The sequence below is a fragment of the Ailuropoda melanoleuca genome, chromosome 8 (assembly GCF_002007445.2).
Source record: "Ailuropoda melanoleuca isolate Jingjing chromosome 8, ASM200744v2, whole genome shotgun sequence".
Classification (NCBI taxonomy): domain Eukaryota; kingdom Metazoa; phylum Chordata; class Mammalia; order Carnivora; family Ursidae; genus Ailuropoda; species Ailuropoda melanoleuca.
Window position 1 is genome coordinate 20,069,841 of NC_048225.1, and position 15,149 is coordinate 20,084,989.

Sequence of the window (15,149 nt, forward strand, 5' to 3'; positions counted from 1 at the left end):
AGTGGCTTAGGTGTGGGGGGATTACACCCCCTTTCTGGGCTTGCTTTCTAATTGGCCCTCCCTAAATGTGTCCTCCTGTGGCCCTGGTCTTGCTCAGAAGCACCGTTCCCCCCGCCCCTCCAATTTGTGTTTTCTGCCCCTGTCTTTCTCACCAAGTTAGAAGGACGGGGACCCACATGCCCTTCTGGAACTTTCTGTGACTCCGGCCCTGGCAGTCCTGCTCCATTTCTCTGTTCTGTTGTTTTGCCTGAAGGCTGTTCACTAGCCAACCGGTACCGGTGGTTCTACCTTTTGGGGAATTGCGCTACTCTGTCTATTTTAAGAAACCATCTGGTCTTAACCATCTGGGACTGGTCCCTGGGGAGGGGGGCTGGGACCACTGAAAGCAGGAGTTGTTTTTCCAGGACAAGTTGTGAAGACCAGCAGACCAGGAGAATCCAAAGGATGCGTGTAATTCTTCCCTTAATCACAGAACAGAGCCAAGTGATTCTCCCTGAGCGCCAATGAACACCGGATCCCTTTCAAACTCAGAATTCTTCCCATATCTCCAGGAACCCTCCCCCAAATGGGGCTCTGGGGAATGATCTCACCACACTCAAGTCATTACAGTTTTATGGTATCAATTTCTTAAGTTCACAGAGTCCACGGTATGAGAAGGGGGTTTTGTCCCCCATTTTCCCACCTCCCTTCATTTAGCTCCCTCCCTGGATCCATCCTGGCCCCTCTGCCTTGGTACCAAGGTAGGGCCTCACTGCTTCAGTGCTGGTCCTCCTTCCTTCCTCCAGCGGGTGTGGCTGGGGAGAGGTGAGCCTGCCCCTGGAGTATGAAGGGTCCCCTCCAGAGAGGGGTGGCTCTGTAAAGCTCCTTCCCCTACCGCCTGTCCCACAGGCTCTGGGAAGACCTCTGGCTCCCCCACTTTCCATGATCCAAGTGGGGGGGTAGATCAGAAGATTAGGTTGCTTCTCAGGCCAAAAGACCTGGCCGTGGAATGGATGATGGAAGGAGGAGAAAGCAAGGGCGAGGAGTCGGGCCGGGATGACTTTTTGCTCCCTGGGGTCTCCGGCTCTGCTTTGTGCTTATTTTGTTTTGCTTTCATCTGTGTTCGCAATCCCGAAGGAGGAGAGCTCTCCTGGAGGCTGGGCAAGGTGGCCCCCCAGCTGCCCGAGAAGCACAGGGCAAGACTGACACTCTGCGGGAGGGGTGGTTTGATTCTCTTCTGGGCGGTCTCGGGCACACTTCACGAGGAGTCTGTGAAGTCGAGGGAGAGTGGGGTTACCCTGCGGCTCCTTCTCTCCTGCCCAACCCCAGGGCTTCCTCCTGGCTCCTCCCCAGAATCCCCGAGGCAAGGTCGCCCCATCAGCTGGGCACGCAGACACTTACTGCCAGCCTTGGGCTCAGGACGGCCAAGCTGACTTCTTCGGGAAGAGATCCGAGAGTCGGGGGGCCAGGGCGGCAGCCCCCTTCCCAGCCGCTGGCTGTGGGGGTTCTCCATGTCCTCCAGCCAGTCCGACCTCCACTCCCACAGGGGCAGGGAGAGGGTGGAGGTCAGGAAGAGGTCATCCCTCGGGGAGGGAGGGGAGGAGGCATCTGTCAGGGAGGGTAGATTTATTTGTAGAGGGTCGACCTTCACTCTGAGGGACGAGGTTAGGGCAGAACGCTTAGGGCCTGCTTAAGGCACACACCCAACCTGAAAGATAACCTAGCCCCAACTTGGTCCATCAATTCTGGTGCCCTTTGGAAGGAGTCCATTGGTTTCTTTAGAGAGAATAGTTTGAATTGTTTCCTCCTAGCCCAGCTCTGGCCTTCTATCCATACTCTCACCCTTCCACCCCCCACCCGCACCCCGGCATCCTTCTTCTCCCTCTGTCCTGAATAATCCTTGCTTTCCCATTTACCACAAGCCAGGTTGTTTTTCTTTGGGGGCAAAGGGTAGAGTTAGGGTTCATAGGATGGGGATAGGGGATCTGACAAAATGTGTGAGGAAGGGGCACAGGGAGCCCTGAGCAACAATCTGTTGACATAGAGATAATGGTCCCACTCTGCTCGACAGGTGGAGGGGTGAGCCCAGCTTCTCCTCACCCCGGCCACAGACAGGGCAAGAGGAAGGGCTGGGAAGCATAGCAGGAGATAAGAGAGAAAACAGAACTTTCCATAGTGAGGAGAATCTGAAACAGTGGGTTGGAATAAAGAGAAGAGGTGGGGAGCAATCTTTCCTGGATACCAGCGTCTGGGTTAAGAGGAGGGACCTGGAGGGAGGTCAAGGGGTCATACAATTGGCAGCCTCTGGGCTTTAGACTTGAACATTTTGTCCTTGTTCTTGTGGGTGATTTTGGGCAAGTTAAAAAACTTGTTTGATTTATAGTTTCCTCATTTGGAGAAGAAAGATAAAGAATATTCCCCATAGAGGTGTTAATATTGAATGTATATAAAGCACTTATCATAGGGCTGGGGAAGGCTAGCTGTTTTAAGGATAACCACAAAGACATTGATTAGGAAGCCTTCTCTCTTGGTTGGGGAAACGGCGGGGAGGGGTTTTTCCAGGAGCTGTGGCTATTCCACGGGGTGGACGTGAGAAGAGAGGCAGGGTGATCTCACATACCCGTGAAGACACAGTCCACCTCCCTGGGCTCCAGACCCAAGCCAAAGCTGTCCACGGCCATTGCCAGGGCCCGGGCGAAGTGGGCATCAGCGAGGAAGGAGCCATCAGAGGAGCTGACCAGGCTGGCTCGGGCACTGGGGGCGTTGTCCTCGGAGGCGGAGCCCCAGCCGTTGGCCAAGGAGCCCTCGCTGGGGGTGGGGGTGGGGCAGGGCCGGGGTGGGCACAGCAAGCCCCTCACTTCGGACCCCACCCCTCCTCCTGCCCTGCCCACGTCTGCCAGCTCTGAGGCTGTCGGGATGCTGATGTAGCCGTAGGTGACGGGGGGTGAAGGAGCCCTTGGCATAGGAGAGACACTATTCCTAGAAAAGAGACAAAATGGGGGACAGGACTACGGTTGGGGTGAGTAGGCTGGCAGAGCAGAAACATTCCCGTGGAGAAAGGGCGGGGCCGGGGAGGGAGAAGTGTGCTCCTGCCCTGTGCTCGTCCTTTGGTCATCCCTCAGGCAACTCACCTGGGGGTCTCCTCACCCTCACTGAGCTCCAGGCACAGGGCCACCTCCTCAGGAGTCAGCACACTGTCCTGATCCTCCCCCAAGGACGACAGTGAAGAGCTGGACAGACGACTGGACTCTGGGCTGGGACCAGAGAGGGAAGAGGCCTGGGGGCTGGAGGGGCTAGGGGGACTGGAGGGGATCAGGATGGGGATGGGGGCTGCTGGCAGTGGGAGGGAGGAGGGAGCTTGGGGCTCCACAGAGTGCCTGATTGGGGTAAGAGAGTGATGACAGGTGGTTAGTGCAGCCCCCCTGTCACCCTTCCCCAACCCATCATAGCTCAGCATCACCCCTCACACCCCTAGCCGCCCAGCCCCTGTCTGAGCTCGGCGAACACCCCTCACACCCCTAGTCCCCCAGCCCCTGTCTGAGCTCAGCGAACACCCCTCACACCCCTAGTCCCCCAGCCCCTGTCTGAGCTCGGCGAACACCCCTCTCATCCTAGTCCCCCAGCCCCTGTCTGAGCTCAGCGATCACCCCTCTCACCCCTAGTCCCCCAGCCCCTGTCCGAGCTCAGCGAACATCTCTCACACCCCTAGGCCCCCAGCCCTGCTTCCCGACCCCATGCCCTCTTACTGGGTCTGCTGACTCTGAGCAGGGGCTCCACGAGAAGCGAGGGGTGTTGGGGGGAGAGGGCGTGAAGCCAGCTCATTGGAGGAGCTGAGGAGCTGTGGTCCCAGGGCCCTCCAGGCAACCAGAGCCTGGGGCACAGCTCCTGGGGAACAATACCCTGGGGGTGAGACTGGCAGAACTCCCATCAGCCCCAGACCCCACCGAGCCCCCAGCTTCCTGTCCCCACACCCCACCCACCCAGCCTCCTCAGGGGCAAGAGCAGCCACCTGTAGGGGCTATGGACCCTTACACCCTGCCTCTTCCCCCCACTTCCCTTTTGGGGCCTCCTCTCACCTGGGCTTTGGGAAAGGTTCTTGGAGCCTCTATTCCCCAACTCCGAGGCCCAGAGCTCCAGAGGGAGGCTCGCCTGGAGGGGCGGGGAGCTGTTGGCTTGCTGCAGCTCTGCAAAGGCAAGAGTCAGTGGGTGGGGGGCAAGCCAGGGTGGGCCTTTCAACCCCAACCACAGGCTCTATCTTCAGCCTGTCATTCAGTTAAGCTTTAGGGTTCCTGAACCCAGAGAAAAGAGGGAAGAACCCCCCTCCATCCACTGCACCTTCACCTTCATCCAGGAAGCTATGATAAGGGAGGAAGGTGGCACTAGGCTTGGAGTCGAAAGACCTGCACTGACAGCCCAGCTCAGTTACGTTGTTGCCGTGTGACCTCAGGTAAATCCATTCACTTTTCTGAGCTTTGGTTTCCTTTGGGAACACCCAGTCAAATGATAGTTTTGCCAATTTTAATTTATTTATAAAAACAGATCGCGAAGTTCCTGGTGCCTGAAAGATTCTTGGACAATTTTCTTTTCCTTACTGTATACACATTCCAATCTTCCTGATCTCTGTACCCTCACATTGCTAGTCCTCTCATGAATTTTGGCCCTGTGAAGACAAATAGCCCTTCTTTTCTGGAAGAGAATCTGTTAATTTCCATCTTTCACATTACAAATATCTGCCATGGTTCTGGATAACCTTGCCCTGAGAAATCTGAGTATCTGTCACTTGGGAAGAAGGGTTGGACTGTCAAGTTGAGCTGAGGCTGAGAGGGTAAGACAACCCCACACCATGCCGGGTGTAATAGGAGAGAGTCAGCTGAGAAGAAGAGGGGAGGATGTCTCGCCCAGGGAGGCAATGCCCTGCCCATAGATATTTGATGATACTTGTTGAATGAATGAGCAAATGGGTGGATAATACCAGAGATGTAGATGTCAATGTGAGGTGAGAGGATTCACAAGATGGTGGCTCACATGGCCACTTAAATGAACTCTGACAATGGAGAAGCTGAGGTAACTGAAAGAACAGACCCAGCTGTGTGCAGTGACCCAAGAGCATGCTTCCTTGTCAGGCCAAAACCCGAATGGATCTAAGTTTAAATCAGAAGGGAACCAGGGGGATAATGTAGGGAAGAGATTTCCCCAAGACCAGGAACCAGGAAAATACTAAGTAAAGGAAAAAAGAAGCAGCTTTCAGATTAGTGTCACACGATTAGAAGCTCAGTTAGGAAAGGGGTTCCTTCCTTGGCAAACCAGAGACCAGGAAGGACCTCAAGGCATAGCTGTCTAGTCGGTCCAGTCTCAGAGATTTGGAGGCCACCATGGGCAGGTTCAGAGCAGGGACGGGATCAAGGCTACGACATTCACCAAGACTATCTGGGCCCTGGGAATCCATGTACAGTGGCCAGACCTCCTGAGCCACTGGGATGAAAACCCACACAATGACTATGCTTCCTCTACCAAAATTCCTTTTGTTCATAGGCTGCTTTGTTTTTTTAATTTACTTCCTTTATTTGTTGTGTGACCAAAGGAGTCCTGAGGCAACCTCAGGTGCTCCAACTCTGCTATCAACGGCTTTGTGTCCTTTAGTTCTGGCTTCCTGAGTAAGCTCAGAAAAGGGGACACATGTTGGTTGGCTGGTTTGTGTGGACAAGGAGGAGGAAAGGCCAGTCCTAGAAAAGGCCACCTTTGTCCCAGTCCATTTTATTTCCTCTAAAGGATTCTAGTCCCAAAAGCCTTCTTCTACCACACTTGCAATTACTTGGATTTAAGTTTTCAGTGTTATTTGAGCAAACTGCACAATAAAAATTTTATCAAGGTTAGGTCAGATCTCATTGGGCACACCTGAATGGCGATAAATGTTTGTTTGAATTCATTAAGTGATTAGGATACTCAATGTATGTATCTGGCAGAGTGGAACTAAGACCCCGATATAATGGATGAAACAAGAGAGTATAGTTGTGGTGGAGAAAAAAAAAAAACCCAACCAAGGTCAAATAATAAGAAAAAAGGACTAAGCAGGTCGAGGGGAATAGGGGGCAGTGAGAGAGCTTGCAGTGTCTGAAGACAAAGAATCCTCAGTCTTTTGGACTAAGTGACAGCAGTAGAGCCAACTTCATGGCTCTGGACAAGACCATAGCACGGTCTTGCTGTTGCTGGCGTCCCGGGAACCAGAGCTGGGCCATCGAGTGTCACCAGTGCAGGGGGGCTACTGTGGTGAGCCAGTGGGGCTGGGGTGAGGAGACACAGGGTGGTGTGGGACCAAAGCCTCATCTCAGAATTGGAATCTGTCTTGAGAATTAACTGTAGGAAGTGACTTAATTTTTCCCCAGTAGTGTTAATGTTCCAGGGTGGGCTACACATCATATCCAAGTCGGTGTCGTTCTCTGTGGGAAGGCTCATTTTTAAATGGGACTTTTTCAACCCCTTTTTTGCTGCTATTTCATTACCACCAGGGATTCTTAATGCTATAGTTCTCAGGCGAAGCTGGAAAGAATGCCAACTTTGCTAATATTTAGAGTCATAAAATTCTGGATATTGGACAAGCTCTTAATTACTCTGAATCCATCTCTGTCTTCATGAAAGTTGGATTATATCCACTTAAAAAAAAAAAGAATTGGCTATAGGACATTTGTAAGGCTTACTAATCAGCACAGAAGGCTCATGCAGACAGCAGGTGGAGTGCAGGCCCATGTTCAGAAAGAAGAGAAAATAGTCCTTGGTAGAATAGAATCTCTCAAGGGAGCTTCCAGAGTGTGGCCTTTGGAAGCAGACCACTCTGGCTTCAAATCTGAGCTCGGCAGCTCCCGCTGACTGGTGGGATTTTGAACAAGGTACTCATTTCTGATCCTCTTTCCCCATCTGCAAAATTAGAGAAATAATACCTAGCCAAGAGGTTGGGGGTAGGATTAAATGAAATAACAAATATGTAAGGCACCCAACACAGAGTAGTTGCTAAAGAAACAGACACCATGATTATTTGTCTCTGGGAAGCCAAAGCGGGCAGGCGGAAGTCAGGAGAGAAATCTGGGCAGAAAGGAATCCCTCAGTCTTCTCCCGGTGGTCAGTTGGGAGTCAGTGTCTGGGGAGGCCCAGGCACCGTGCATGAGGAGATGAGCCTTCCCGCTAGCACTGGTCACACGCTTCCAGGTTCTAAAGTTACTTATACGCTGGTCAGCCACTCTCATTGGACTCGGAGGCCTTAGATGGCAAGAGCTGTCTCTTGTGTCCCCACGGCTGGCATACAGTGGTGCTTATGAAATGTTTGCCAAATTCAAATGAACATAGAAGTGGGCCCACTAGTGGTGTGGCCAAGCAGAAACAGAGCACAGCGTTAAGAAAAGCAGAGGCCAGCACACCCCTCACTGAGTGTTCTGGTGATAGTGGGGAGACCCTGCATCTACCAGGACAAGGGAACCAGAAGCCATGGCTGGGATACAGCCCACATCTGGCAGCAAAGCCCCCAGGCCATGCTCCTACCACAGTCCCACTCCAGTTCCCTCCTGCCACCCGCTCCAGCAGGCTGTGTCTATCCTCCCTGTCCTTACCCTGCTTCTTTCTGGCCTTCCAAGCCTCCGCAGGGGCCAGAGGCAGGCGCGGAGAAGCGAGGCCCCTGCGGCTGCAGAGGCTGTCTGGACTGGGCCAGGGGCTGGAGAGCCGGGCCAGCTGGAGCGGGAGACGCCTGACAGCTGGGGTCTTGGGGCTTGGCCGGGCTGGGGGGCCGGAAGGCAGCTCAGCGATGAGGGAGCCGTAGAAAGTGCTGGTGTCCGGAAGCAGGGGCACACCAGGGCTTCGGGGATCCCAGGAGATCACTGTGGTGAGAAGACAGGAAGAATTATGGTGAGTGCGTCCCACCCCGCAACCCCCAGCCCCAGCCCTGGGATCCCTGCTCCCCTGCTGAGCCCCCGGCCCCACTGGGCCTGCTCACAGGAGCGATGACAGTCTAGTGGGTCCCGGGGGTCCACTCCCAGCCTGCTGCTGATGCTGCTGCTGCTGCTGAGGTCCCGAGAGCCCGAGGTGGAACGCCAAGTGTCTGCCAGCCAAGGGGAGTCGCTGTGATCCATCCTGGGGCAACGGAGGGTGGGGGCGGGGCAGGAGAAATGGGGTGAAATGAGAACATAATTGGCCAAGACCTCCAGCTCAGAGGGTAGCAGAGAGGGTGATAGCAGCTTTATTCTAGCCCTTCACAGACTCTTTCAGATCTCTGACCTGGCTCCCGAAACTCAGGGGTCTTTTCTTATCCTGGGACCAAGGGAAGTCCAAGTGGCCCAGAACCAGGAGGTGTTGAAGAGAGACAGCTACTTGCCGAGACCAAGAGAACACAGATCCAGGGGCAGACAAACGCGCTGTGAAAATCCCCACCTGCCACAGCCTAACTGTGCAGCCCTGGGCAACGAGGTCTACTAGCCTCTTGGAGCCCCGGTTCTTTATCTGTAAAAGGGCTACCAAAAAAGCCTTCCATATAAGGCTGATGCTGTGAGTCAAAGTGAGGAAACGTGAGATCACTCAGCTGGCAGAGCAAAAGTTTGCCACATGATGTTGCCTTCTCTACATCTAGTCTGGTCCCCTTTGAACTGGGTGTCCTGCTGGCTGCCTGAGTAATCTTTGAAGAATAGAGGTCAGACCAAAGTAATTCTCTGCCTAAAACCTTCAGTGGCTCCCCATTTACCAAGATAGAGCCCAGCTGCCTAGCATGGCTAAAAGAGCCCTTGTTGGTCTGGCTTCCAGCTCCCTAACCTTACCCTTTACTCTGACCCATCTTGTCTCCTAGGTCCCCGCCAGCCTAAATGGCTTATCTTCCCTATGACCATGGCACGTTAGTTCTTGCCGCTCCTTTCCCCTTCCCCTTCTTACTTTCAGGGTAAATGTGGAATCTTCCTCCCATATTTCCCCACCCTACCCCCCTCCACGTATCTTGTACATGTTTCTGCCCCCCCCCCTTTTAAAAGATTTATTTATTTGAGTGAGAGAGCATGCATGCACGAATGAGTGGGGCGGGTGGTGGGGGGAGGTGCAGAGGGAGAGGGAGAAAGACAATCCGTAAGCAGACTCCCTGCTGAGCACAGAGCTAGATTCCCCCCTTGAGGCCATGATCCAAACTGAAATTAAGAACCAACTGAGCGACCCAGGCTCCCCCATGTTTCTGCACTGCTAACACTGGATTGCATTCATATGCTAGCACGGCTGTCTCTGCCTAGACTGAGAGTTCCTGGTAGGTGGAGCTTGTGCTAGAGAAATGAACGAACAAAACAATCAGAATGGAATCCCCCCTGGGGTGCCTGGGTCACTGAGTTGGTTAAGTGTCTGACTACTGGTTTCAACTCAGGTCCTGATCTCAGGGTTCTGAGAGCGAGCCCTTCATGAGGCTCTGCACTCAGTGTGGTCTGATTAAGACTCTCTCTCCCTCTGCCCTTCCCCCCATCTCACTTTCTCTCTCCCTCAAATAAATAAATAAGTCTTCAAAAAATAAAAAATAAAAAAGAATGGAATCCCCCTCAAAGACAAGGGATGAAATCCCAGGGGATCCAGAGAAGGTTCAGGGTAAAGCAGGATAAAGCAGGAAGTAGCTGGAAAAGAAAGGCCAGTGAGCACAGAATAACACAGGAATACGGCCCCAGACAGCTTGGAACCTTGCTCTGGGCTGAGACACTAACAGCAAAACGGTAGCCCAAGGGCTGGTTGTGTCCCGCACGGGGAGGGGGGCTTGATAAACTTCTGTTGAAAGATGCAGGCTTGGAATATGAAGCCCTTTGGAGGAAATCCAATGAGATAAAGAGCAGGAGGAGGTGGGCAGAGAGTTGAAATGGTTATTTAGTGTAAAACTCAGCCAATAAGACAAAAAAGGATGTTTTCTTTCTTAGCATCATGTCTCATAACCACCCGTTTTCTTTGGCAGCCAGAGACACTTGGAGCAAGTGTACCTGCCAGCTGACCCTGTTACTGAGAACAAGGAGTGAACATCGAGACCGTGGGGGCAGAGCGCCCTCTGCTGGAACTGTGGGTGATTACTGTGAAGGACAGACCCCTCGAGATGCAAAGGCACTGCTAGGTAGACGCTGGCTCTACAGAGAAAATTAGAAATTAAACAGGTCTTCCCAGGCTAGTTTTTCCCCAACGAGCAGAACGAGGCAGCAGGAGAGTCTAGTAAGTATTAGTGAGAAGTGGGTGACAAGCACACCGACTAAACGTGTGACACACCAGCTACTAGCAGTGTGGCTTTGGGCGAAGTCCCTTATGTCATGAGTCTCCGTTTATTCAACTGTCAAGTGGGGTGATAGGAACATTAATGAGAGAGACATTAATTCCCCCCTTGGAGTTCAGGAGAGATTTGGGTAGTAGGAGCCCCAACTGCCTGGCCGTAGGAGAGAGAGTATTCCATCCAGTTCTCTGTTCTTTTTTTTTTTTTTTATAAAAGATTTTATTTTTATTCATTCGACAGAGATAGAGACAGCCAGTGAGAGAGGGAACACAAGCAGGGGGAGTGGGAGAGGAAGAAGCAGGCTCATAGCAGAGGAGCCTGATGTGGGGCTCGGTCCCATAATGCTGGGATCACGCCCTGAGCCGAAGGCAGACGCTTAACCGCTGTGCCACCCAGGCGCCCCCCAGTTCTCTGTTCTGGCTCTACTGTCCCTTGGCACCTCTGCCCCCGCCTCACCCCCAGCCCCTCCCCTCTCATCTCTTACCTGTGCTTTAGGATGGCGTCCTCACTGGTATATCTGTACAGACCTGGGAGAGGGCAAAAGGAAGGCTAAATCTGGAGTGTCCATCTCCTGGCCTGAGATCTAAACCGCTGTACTGTTCCGCCCCGACTGCCCGGGAGTCCACTTCATCCTCTCACCTGGCCCCAGGTGCACCCCCGCTCGGTGCCGGCGGTGGACACACACGGCAGTGCCCAGCAGCAGCAGCCAGAGCAAAACGCCCCCACCAGCAATCACTTCTGGCCGCCTCAGGGTGGCCCTCAGCTGCTCCAGGGTCCAGGGACCGTCACTGAGTTCTTGGGTGGCTCGCTCCATGGTCCGCTCTGTGTGGGCGATTTGAGCTCAGCCAGAGGGCGGGTGGGGCGATGAGAGTGGAGCAGACAATGAACTGGAGGGGTGAGATGGAAGAAGGGAGAGACGAAGGTGGGAAGGGGGGTGCAAGGGGTATGGGTCAGCTGGTGAGCACTGCCCTCACCTAACAGGAGGCAGATGGGGCTACTGGGGGGCCCAGTTCCGGCCCCAGTGACTGCAGCCACTTGCACGCAGTAGGAACCTGGCTTTCGGGTGGCGATCTCCAGCTGGGTCTGCTCACCCGCCACAGTCCAGTTGGCCGGGGGCAGTGAAGTGTTGCCCAGTCTCCAGACCTGAGACACAAGCGGAGGTGAGCACTCGTCCCCCTGCATTGTCCCAGCTGCTGAGCCCTTCATCTCCGGGCATGGGGTGACCCAGCCCCGCTGTTCGCCTGGGGACATTCCCTCCCCCCTGTGCAGCCACACTTCCTGTTCCCTTCTTCCAACAGAGTGAGAGAGACTTCTCTCTAGGCTGACAGAAGTGGGGCCGAAGCAATCTGCTAAAAGAGATGTTAGACCATGGTTCTCAACCTCCACTGTGCTTTAGAGTCACTGGGAGGATTTGTTAAAAATCCAGGTTACGAGGCCCCTCCCTGAATTTCTGCTTCACGAAGCCTGGGAAGGACCCAAGGATTTGCATTTCTAACACCTTGTCAGGCACTGCTGGTACTGTTGGTCCAAGAACCACATTCTGAGGTCACTGCCTTAGAAGCTGGGAGTCAGACATGGCCTGGTTTGATTCCTGTTCTGTTTCCTGCACCTGTGACCTTGGTCTCACTTTCCATGTCTGTAAAGTAGGGATAATAACCCAGGACGGACAGTGAAACAAAAATGAGACCAGGTAGGAAAGTGCTTGGCAGGGTCTGGCAAACCCTGGCTCAGCAACAGTGAGTTTCCCTTGCTTCTCTGCAGGGGCGCTGTTTCTCAGTGCCAGAGCAAGGGTATGCAGGGTGCCAGGGAAGAGGGATGTCCTGGCACCACCAGGAAGGGGGTACCTGGTAGCCACGGATGATGCCATTGTGGTTTTCAGCAGGTGGTGGGAACCAGCTCACAAGAACACTGCTGTTGCCAGGTTTTAAGGTCACCTCCTGGGGAGGGGCACTGGGCACTGGAGGGGAGGAAGAGAGGCTGTAAGGGATGCTGAAGGACGGGACTTCAGGACACAGAGCTGGGAGGGGGATTGGTCGTAGACCACACTGACAAGAATAGGAGCTTCTTGTAGTTCTGCTTGCTGGCCACGGCAGAAGGGAGTCCGGGAGTAAGACCCACCATCCCCCCAGACTGGAGTGGGACAGTCCAGGGGCCCACAGACAGGAAGGTGCCAGAGAGGATACTGCTGAGTCCTGCCGGCATCTGTCTCTGACCTTGTTCAGGCAGCCTCAGGAGCAGCACGTTGCTGTCAGGGCCTTGAGCCCGGCCAGAGGACGGTCTCACTTTGAACTCGTAGTCTTGGCCCCAGAGGAGGCCTCTAAGCTCTGCGCTCTGCCAGCCAGCCAGCAGAGCCTCTGCCCATGGAGCTCCCGGGCCCCCTGGGGCCGTCTGGACCCTGAACAGGGCTGTGTAGGACTGAGCGGGTGCAGCAGGGCCACTCACCTGGGAAGGAGTCCAGAAGAAGGATGGGGTCAAGGAGTTTCCGACCAGCTCTTCCTGGACCGGCGCCACCCCTAGGTCCCAGGCCTTACCCTCCAGCTGAGCCACACAGTGGGCTCGGGCCTCGTGCTCTTTGCGGGGTTTGGGTTCAGCAGGGTCACGTTTTCCAGCTGAATGTGCACAGCCAGCAGCTCCAGAGGCTCCTTGTAGTTCTGGGGCTCTGTGGGGAGCACAAGGCTGGTTTGGGGCCTAGAGGCCAGGGTGATGGTGCAATTGAGGAGTGAAACAGCCCCCAGACATGGAGCAACTACAGTTCCCAGATTTCCCAGTCTAGAGCACTGCTATTTCTCCTCTAGGATGGGGGAATCCCTTTAAATGGGGTCCCCATCACTCTGATTCTGATCCCAGGTTGACCCCTGCATACCCTAACCCCAGCCCAAACCAGGCCCTAACTTGAGCTGACCGCCCTCGCCTTACCCTGGACAGATACCCTGGCTGCCTGGCTCTCCCGTCGTCCGGCGCTGTTGGTGGCCACACACATGTAAGTTCCCTCGTCGCTCTTCTCTGCTCTTGCCATCTGCAGGGAGCCCCTGGAGACCTGTCAGGGCCAGGTGCTTCGTCAAGTCTCCCACTTGGGGAGGGGCTCTCACTGGGGAGGGAAACTAGGCCTCACTGCCTTCCCTTCCTCAAATGCTGCAGGGGACATGGGGCTGCGGGGGCGGGTCTCTCCCTCTGGGTGTGCCCCGTTCTGTTCAGGACCAGAGAAAGTTCAGGGAAGGGGCTACACTCACCACGTGCCGCCCTGGCTGTAGGGCCAGGGGTTTGCCATCCTTCCACCAGGAGACTGTGGGCTCTGGGTGGCCCCAGGGCGGCCCACACCCCAGAACCACCTGCTCGCCCACTGTGGCCACTGTATCCTGAGGCTGGGTCTGGAAATTCTCCCGAAGGACTGCAGGGATGATGGAGGGTCAGCAGGGGTGAGTGTCCTGTGCTCCCCTCCACAGAGGCCCTGCCTCGGTGCCTCCTACTACATTCTCCCTCTTTGGCTTTACCCGGCTTTTCACTGCCCTGAGTTCACTCTTCACAGCCCCACTCCTCTGTTCTCCCAGCCCAGGCCCTCTGGGCATCACCTCGGGCATTAGGCCCCAGGCATGCCCCGCCCCGGGCCTTCCCTCCCAGGCCTTACCAGCCACAGACAGCCGAGCGCCTTGGCTGAGGGCTGTGCCCAGCTGGTTGCTGGCCTCACAGGTGTAGACACCCAGGTTTGCGGATAAGGCCTGGTCGTCGTGGGCATGTTCCTGGGCGGGGGGCCACAGCAGCAGGAGCGTTCCATCAGGTAGGAGGTGGTGGATGTCTGGGGGCACCATGCTCAGGGGCTGCCCGTTCAGCAGCCAGCGGATGGTGGGAGGTGGCTGGCCCGAAGCTCGGCAGCTCATTTTGGCCGGGCCTGGGCCCTGGAGCAGCTGGTCCTGGGGGTGGACTAGGATCTGGGGTGGGGAGTCCTGGGCCATGCCTCCTGGAAGGGAAAGGGGGGCGGAGCCCAGTCTGACTACCAACAGGACCCCCCAAGTCCCTGAAGATCTCTCTGCCTTCTCTTGTCTGAAGATAACTTCCCATAACAACATAGCTGGGAGGGGAGAGGGCTGGCACACAGGGCGTCCCAGCAGAGCCCTTAATCTGTCCCTCCGTCTGCCTCTGTCTCACACATACGTCGCCATCATCATCCCATCATCATCACCACCATCATCCCTGGTACCCCTACTGCAAAAGGGAAGCAAAGGAGCCAGGGGGCCTCTTCTCCCCTTGGCCAGGCCTTGGATCAAGGGAGCAGGCACTAGGAGCGGGGAGGGCTGCACTCACCCATGATGAGCAGAAGCAGGAGAGGCAGGGGCCCCGGGGCCCCAAGGAGGCCCGCTCCTCCAGAGCCCATGGCTGCTCTTGGGCCTCTGTCCTTGTCGCGAGCACTTTGTCCTACTGCTCTGAGCTCACAGCGGAGGGAAGGAGGGGCGGGGAGGGGTGGTGGTGGTTGTTTGTGACCGAGACTCTGCCCCAGGAGGGAAGCAGCTTTGAGGAAACCCATGCTTCCTGCCTGGCCCTCCGAGCCTTGGAGAACTGGGAGGAGACCAGCAGAGAGAAACTCTCTGCCCTTGACCCTGTAGCCATAACCCGACTCCAGCTCCGGCTCTAAGATTTACCTTGGGGTCTAGTATTTCCTAAAGGTGATCTTCACACTGACGTAATTCCAAGCACAGCCTTCAGCCTCTGTTTAAACCTTGATGCCAATCCTGGTCCCTTGGCTCCTAGCATTTCCCTGCCGCAGTGAAACAGAGGCCTGCAGTGGAGTCTCAGGGCACCGCACTGAGAAGCTGAGGGTAGAGAAAAGTGGGCCAAGGCAGCTGGGGGAGGGAGGCAGGAGTGTATCGTATCCCACAGCCCATCTCCCCAGGGAGAGGGGGGTGGGTAGGACAGAAGATGGGAAGGC

General features: G+C 55.2%; 1 protein-coding gene across 1 annotated transcript; it reads right to left on the reverse strand.

The window, feature by feature from the left end:
- Window positions 1–224: 224 nt before the first annotated feature.
- Window positions 225–14,700, reverse strand: ROBO4 (roundabout guidance receptor 4). Its single transcript, XM_002924001.4, has 18 exons — window positions 14,528–14,700; window positions 13,854–14,183; window positions 13,459–13,616; window positions 13,145–13,265; window positions 12,760–12,887; window positions 12,442–12,670; window positions 12,073–12,185; window positions 11,203–11,371; window positions 10,868–11,050; window positions 10,713–10,755; window positions 7,958–8,094; window positions 7,578–7,841; window positions 4,056–4,163; window positions 3,726–3,864; window positions 3,111–3,356; window positions 2,600–2,958; window positions 1,381–1,587; window positions 225–1,248 (listed from the first exon to the last, which is right to left on the reverse strand). The coding sequence occupies exons 1-18, from the start codon at window positions 14,595–14,597 to the stop codon at window positions 1,238–1,240; spliced, it is 3,015 nt and encodes a 1,004-aa protein (XP_002924047.3). The 5' UTR covers window positions 14,598–14,700; the 3' UTR covers window positions 225–1,237.
- Between the last annotated feature and the right edge of the window lie 449 nt (window positions 14,701–15,149).